At 35.5% G+C, this 7,681-nt stretch overlaps 1 protein-coding gene across 1 annotated transcript in view; it reads right to left on the bottom strand.

The window, feature by feature from the left end:
- Positions 1–2,655: 2,655 nt before the first annotated feature.
- The window catches only part of LOC108376019 (uncharacterized), a gene marked incomplete at both ends in the record, with an annotated part of 7,350 nt that continues 2,324 nt past the window's right edge, over positions 2,656–7,681 (bottom strand). The window contains 3 exons of the mRNA XM_017632180.1: positions 2,656–2,848; positions 3,136–3,317; positions 5,736–5,997. Of these exons, the coding sequence (XP_017487669.1) occupies positions 2,656–2,848; positions 3,136–3,317; positions 5,736–5,997 (637 nt within the window). The remainder of the gene's footprint in view (positions 2,849–3,135; positions 3,318–5,735; positions 5,998–7,681) is intronic.

The raw sequence follows: 7,681 nt of genomic DNA, 5'->3' as shown, positions 1-7,681 counted from the left end.
GATCTGTCAAATACTAATGCATGAAAATCCTAACCTCAAAAAAATCATACGTACATACGTACCTACGCATAGCACATTTTAGGGCGTAAAGAGTTGCATTCACGTATGTATGTACGTATATTACAGTTACAGCGCATGCGTAGGCGAAAAGTGTCTTAAGTTATGCCAGAGTTTCATAATAAAATTTGGTGGTGATTTTCCGCATTTGCACAGAAATTTCAAAAAAGTTGATGGAAAAGTTTCTTATTCCACTTCAAAGTAAACAAAAAATTAAGTGCGGCTTCACTTTTGGTTTTCTTCATTTTATATTCTTGACAAAAGTTCCGAATGATAATCCAGGTAACTTGGTGATATGCAAAAGTATACGGAATACCTTGAAATTTTCACAATTTTTGTTGGTTAACGTCTACTCGTAAAGGTAGGTATATGTATGTAAATACATAAATGAAATGAAATATATGTATGTATGTATATTAGGGCGGGTCAATTTGTATGGGATTGTAGGGGGATTCTACGTGTAACTTTTAGCAAATTTTCCAAAGAATCCATGGGTCTAAAATCAATTTGGAGTTTGCCAAATTGCGAAAATATGTTTCTTTTTGTCGATAAGAAGTGCTTAAATGAGTACTTTTTGCACAGAAATAAAATGAGTGGGAAAATACCTTTCCACTGATAACTCACAAGTCGAAATCGGAATAGCTATGGTCCAGTTATTCAAGTTTTTCTCAAAAAAATCTTTGAAAAAAGTTAAAAAACAGCATTAAAAATCTCCTCATTACGAGTCCGTTGAAATTTTTTTTTTAATATTTGTATGCATTTTGCTGCCCCGTTTTCTAGAATGAAATTTTTTTCTCCATACAAAAATTGGACCACTCTAATGTACATGCATAAGTTTGTATTGAAAAAAATTTCAAGGATAAGTAATATGTATATACATTTTACTATTTTAAAACACAAGAAAATGTGAAAATTTTCACTGTTGTGCGCTCTGGCGAATGTTTTAGGAAAACGATAAGTCCAGAAATAGATTCCTCACACCAAAAACCTCTTAATAGCATGCTTTTATTTATATTTAAGTGCGGCACTACAACAAAATGCTAAGTAAAAGAAATTTATTTTCGCAATTTGGCAAACTCCAAATTGATTAAAGGTTGGTCGTGATAAGGGCGTGTGGTCGTTTATAAAATCTGGCTCTATGCTTGGCCAGTATTGACCAGGTGGTTATATGGTGTTCCATTGATTCCTCATCTTCATCACAGAACCTGCAAATCTCTGTACTACAAAGGCCAATCGTAAACAGGTGTTTGTTGTTACTAGCATAGTGGCATATTAGTGCTCGACATAGCCATTTTAGGTTTCTCTTACTTAGCGTGAGCGCAGATTGAGCTCTTTTGTCATTGAAGCCACCGGTTTCCCTTGAGTGATGGTTTCTCTTAAAATTGTCCAAATGACTGGCAGTGTTTAATGGGCAAAATGGGTTAAAATGGGTGGGTTAAATGGGCAGAGTTTAACAAATTGGGTGTCGAACTCTTTTTTTTTAGCTTCTTCTTTTTAGCTTTTTTATATAGTCAGTGTGGCTAAATAGATCATTGAGTGCTCTTTAGCACTCTAGATTGTAGTTGTAGGTATTTCAAGGTATTTTTCCGCAAAAGAATAAACTGAGACAAAGAAAATCCTAAAACCCGGAATGACAGACATATTTGGTATACTAACGGCTCCCAGACTGACCATGGCGTCGGAGCAGGATTCTAAGGCATACAACGCAGAAGGCTCCTTTTCACCAGCACGAGCCAAGGCAAGTCCGTGCTTCAGGCCGAGGTGCTCAAAATATATCTGAAAATATGGGGATCTTTATTTTGGCATTTTGCCTCTGTAATAAGATGTGGTCAGTCTCAACTAGTTGCACCCGGAATATTGTTGTGTCTTTGCTTAAGGGAAAAAATTTGCGGAATCGAGGCTCCAAAGACCGTCTGCACTCGCTTTGGTTAAAATTTTTCTTAGTCATTTATTGAACAATAAAAAAATACTGGAATATTGTGATATTATTTAATTGTTTTTTCAAAATCCGTTTTTGCTGTTGAATAAATAACTATAAGTAATCTTAGGGTTAAGGTGCAGAGATGGTATTTTCAGAGATTGTAATCGAAAGTTCAAGCTTTAAATTAAGCCTAAGTGGAAGTATCTATCACCATTTGCCTCTTTGCTAGAGCTTTTCAAATATTACAAAAAATGCGATTTTTTGACATTTTGACCTGGTTTATTTCAAAATCTCGAGCCGATGGAAACTAAATACTTACGGATTCGTAATCAGCATAAAAAAGTCTATCAAAAATAATTTTAACATTTGCCGCACCAAAATTTTTTTCCATTACTTGGGGAATATCTGACCATTATTTCACCTTACAGTGATTCCTCAGTAAAAAAAATAAGAGGAAGACTCCTTTGGATACCTGCAGAATGTACTATGTACAAATTTGTTTCGTGAGGATATTACAATAAATTTACCAAATCATAACACGCTTCTTACAATAAAACGTCATTTCCTACTTGAAAGTTTACAATTTACAAAAATATTTGCTAAAAAAAAATTAAAAACTATTTATTTGTAAAACCAAATCACCATTTTTAAAGTACTGCTAATTTACTTTCACTTACTTGAGTCCAGCAATTTTTGTGTTCGTTGCAATTCCTTTTCCGACTCTTTTTTATGTTCCATCGCTTTGTGTGTCTCGATGAAAGCAAGGCGCTGCCCACGGTCCGTCAGATACTTGGTGTACATGCCAGCCACATTAATTGCCGTGTACAAAATGAAGTTGGCGAATATTTGAAATACAATGCAATCAGCTTGCTAACAAATAAAATAAAAAAAATAAACAAATAGAAATATAAAATAAAGAGCAACACTAAACAACAAAAGTATGTATGTGAAAAGCAGAAAAACGTTTGACATTTCAATTGAAAACGGAATAAAATGAATGCAGCGCAGCAGCAGCCATTCTTCAGCCTTCCTTGCTATGCAATAAAATAAATATTTCAAAGGCCACTGCATGCAATATGTCGAATAAATAGTTGGACAGACGCTATTTAGTTATAACCTTCGCCAACTAACAGTACACGCTTAACCTGGGTACGTACTTCTTTCCGTCTAACTTTAATTATGGTAATTACGGCCAGATGACAACTAGCTGTGATGGTACCGCCGACGACACACCATTTCAGTGGCAACGGCAGCATTGCATACGGCACAAATATCACGAACAGGATGTACCAGACCAAGTATTCGCGATACGTGAAGCCAATACCTTGTCCAACGAAACCTGTAGTGGAGAGAGAGAGGAGCGAGAATAAGGAGAAAGTTAGTGAAAAAATAATATTAATTTCCATAGCGGTACATTATTGTGGAAATGTGCAATTCTAGCCAAATTGTGCACAACTTTGTGGCTGTCTAATTTGATGTGGTAAAATTTGCATTTTGTCTACAAATTTGCGTTTGGCGGTATGGGAGGCTCGTAAAATATTTGGTTCTTATAAATAGTAAAATAGTATGGGTCATATTGGTGCTGACTCTGCAGCGAGTAAAAATCTAATTGGTATTATAAAGCGGAGCAATCTGTGCCAATATAACGGAGGAGAAAGTAAAACAAAAAACTTCTTAGTATACACTAAAATGAGATCCGTTTATGAGCGCCAGTAAAACCAGGAGCACCTTGAGGTACTGATACGAGTATAGGGTGATTCAAGGGTGTCGCAGATCTTTGACAGCAATGATTTGTGATATGTTACGATTTTTTCTCAGAAAATTGGTCTGTAATTTCGGAAAACTAAGTTATGGAGAGATACTCAGTTGAAGAACGCCTAAAAGCAGGGAGCGAACATAACAGTTATTGATGAAAACTGTCATTGCAAAATTTACTATGAAGGAAATGTTCTACAACTAAGTGATACATACCAATCGATTTCTTTTTTCACCGAGACTCAAATTTGAAAATAAATTTTTATTTGCAATTTTTAAGCAAAATTTAAAAAATAACAATTACTTTTGATTTTTATACTATAAATCCAAAATAACAATTATTTTCGATTTTTATATTATATGTCGTAGATAACAGATATTGAAGACTTTTATTTATAATATTTATTTGATATGTGCATACTATTGCCAGAGGGGTCGTGGTGGGCATTTAACGGATGTCGTTTTTCATACGGGTTAGTAGGGATGCCTTTGAATGAAGTACAGAATTGGAACTCTCACAAAAGGTAAATTATCTCGAAGTATTTATGGATCTAAAAACCATTTGCAAGTAAAATATTGAGAAGCGAGCATGGAGGGCCTCAGTAGCCCTCTATGCAACCAAAATAATAATAGGCAACAAATATGCATTAATGCCAAGGAGTGTACCTAACGTGGATGTACTTGGCTATAGACCGGCCCATACTTTCTTATGGAGCTTTAGTACGGTGGCCAGTTCTAGCTAAGGAAATGGATACTATTAAATTAGTCAGCGAAACGTCGTGAGCTGATTACGAAATTGCGAATACGGCTAATCTAAATGCCTGAGAACTCCTTAGGGTAAGTCAAAAAGTGCGAGCAAAAAGGTTTCCACCTTAGCCTCACGAAACCTGGGCAGTCTAATAGAAAGTGCTGATATAATTCCACTTCAATATCCTCATGACAGCCGATATAAAAGGGATTAGGTAAGGTTCCCAACCTTACAGTGTGAATACGAATTGCCTCGATCTACACCAGGCTAGAAGGATCTGCATTTTCGCATGTTATAGTTTTAGTCCAGCACACGCTGAGCCTATATGAGAACCAACGGTCCGAGAGTGAAACGCAGGGGGACGTTCAACGCCATGATAGCCGCCTGGCTGTTAGAATATATGCTATCTTCCCTAACACACTTCAGCAGTGAGTCGACCGCTCCCTTGATGGTAGCTGGTTACTGGAACCAAATTCCTTTGGAGTACAGTGTCATCCAAACTCGTTAAAATTTGCTAATTGCTTGTCCCTAGGGTGACACATTGCCCAAATTAACCAACCAACCAGCTCAGCAAAGGTTTCACGACATTCTAAATTTCAATACAGGAACCCTAAAATGACACAAAAAACACTTAAACTAATCTACGAAGATTACGAATCTGTATACCATTTTTCTAGATCAAGTAATTTTCACAAGATATTTTTTGATTTTAAATTTGCATTGCAAATGAAAAAAAATTAAACATGGAAAATGTTACTCATACGCCATGTACGAGTATTTTCGAGTACGGTAACATTATTTTCTGACCCTATTTCATACAAAAAATTATTGCACATTTTCACTCTTCAAAACTTGCATAAACCATCGATTTTCATCGTAAGTAGCTTGATTCTTTGGTAAAAGAACAAGTCTTAATATAAATTTAAAAAAATTACAAAAGATTTCTTAATTTTTAAATTTTTTCTTTGTTATTGTTTGAACTTTTTTTCAGGAAAAATGGCCTTATCTGGAAAAATCATGTAATCTATGACCCAATCTTAGGTTTACATGTTTCGGAGTTTTTTTGTGTCATTTCAAAACTTTAGATTTTCCTTGCAGTGCTTTCGACGTTATTTTTTTAATGATTTTTGACAAATTCATAAATTAAATTAGGTTAGTGTGTAATTTGCAATTCTTTTTGGATTAATTCACAGACAAAGTGCAAAAATACATAAATATTTGTGTTGCATTCTGTATTTTAACTTCATTACTTACCTTGTATATTCATTAAAACCCATGTACATACGGCTGCCCAGTGCAAATAGTTGTTGGCAAAGCATCTCCAAAAGCCCAAACAGCAAATGCTTACATTGGCTACAATACAGCAAACGGACCAGGTAATTGCCGTTGACAATTTCACATCCTCTGAATCGCTATCCGTTAGGGCGTTGTAAGTACCGTTGCCCTGTTTGAAAAAAATAGACAAATACAGAATTTCGAGGCATAATTCGGGCATTAAGTATACGCATAGGTGTACCTATGCATGTAAGTATGTATGTATATTGTTAGTATGTAAGGGAGCTTAGTACTTCAACATCCACTGGTATCAACATCAGTCAACAAAGCAGTCAATTTTATGAGTTTACTACTACCTCTTGTTTGCTTTTTAGTCTGATTTTCTGGCGATTGTCAGTATTTTGATAAGCATTTTGTGTTTGTTTGTTTAAAAGGAAGAGGGGCAAGGAAACCCGCGTCCGCACCCGGTGAGAATATAATTTGCTAGTTTTGCGTTAAATTGTATTTATACCCTTAGAAGATTCACAAAAGGTAGAGGACAGAGTTTTGTAATATATGTAAGTGCATTTGCTCTCACTGTGTACGGTTCCCAAATCAGCGTTTAGTGCGCATAGAACAGTGGTGGGAATTTTAATTCAATAGCTGTTAAATCAGCCTGAGTTAGGATAGTTTGAATGACAAAGTTCAGATAGGATTGCTGGTCTGACAGTGCTGATTTAGTGCAAAGTTAGGATAGTTCATGGAGTTGGGTAGTCTTTCGACCGGATGAGATGAAGTAGCCTGGGGCCATCAATATGGAAGCTTTGTTGGCTTACAGAAGGGTCAGGGTTCGAACAATATTAGGGGGAACGTAATTTTTAATTTTTGTTTGGTTTTTCTTAATTACGAAAAAGCATCTATGAAGTGCAGAACGAAATCGTATTCAAACGAAAAAACCTCCAAAACTAAATCTCTTAAAAGTAAACAAAAGGAATGTTTGGCGCCAAACCAAATGTGTTTCAGCTTGAAACAAAGAGATTTTTTCTCAGTGCACAAGAGTAGAATAATACAACATTCGTTCCCGTGACAATCGGGTCTATGTTACCGAAATGACCTAGATCTATGTATATCTAGCCATGGACTGTTAATACTGCTGATTCCCCAAAAACTCTTTGGGGACTTATTAGCCACTTGCAACTGCACTTGACTCTAAAAGATCTATATTATATATTATATATTAAGATATCCGCCAAAATAATTCGAAAAAATATTAAGATATACGTGAGCTGAAACGATTTGAAATGCCTCTAAAAATCTCGTTATTTTCATACCGTTTAAAAATATTTTTATGCAGACCTTTTAAGCTGAGGCGATTCAAAAAATAAATTAAAGCCAAATTCCTAAGAATCGCACCAAAATCTTTCGGATACTTACTAAGATTTACATGAGCTATTGATTGATATTTTTTTTACACCCGAGCGCACTTGTGCACAAGGGTATATTAATTTTGTTCACATAACGGTTGTTTGTAACAGCCAAAATGAATCGAGATAGATATAGACAAATGTCCACATAAATGATCAGGATGAAAAAAGAAATCGATTAAGCCATGTCTGTCTGTCCGTCCGTCTGTCCGTGTACACGATAACTCGAGCAAAAATTGAGATATCTCAACGAAATCTGGTATGTAGGTTTCCCTTAATCCAAGGTAGGCTGGTATTGCAAATTGGCGAAATCGGACTTTAACCACGCCCACATCCCATATAACGGTAATTTTCGGAAATACGAAAACTGTGATATTTTAGTAACAACTCAAGATTATTCACTAAAAATTGATATTTACAACAATTTTTAGACGAAAAATAAGAATATTATAAATTTTTGGAAAATGGGCGTAGCCACGCCCACTTATGGTTACATGTGTATATCTTGGTAACCGCTGCACC

Source organism: Rhagoletis zephyria, unplaced genomic scaffold (genome assembly GCF_001687245.7).
Source record: "Rhagoletis zephyria isolate East Lansing unplaced genomic scaffold, Rhagoletis_zephyria_1.1 Rzeph_scaffold_09793, whole genome shotgun sequence".
Classification (NCBI taxonomy): domain Eukaryota; kingdom Metazoa; phylum Arthropoda; class Insecta; order Diptera; family Tephritidae; genus Rhagoletis; species Rhagoletis zephyria.
Note: the sequence above shows the minus strand (reverse complement) of the source record. Positions and strands in the feature narration are given on the sequence as shown.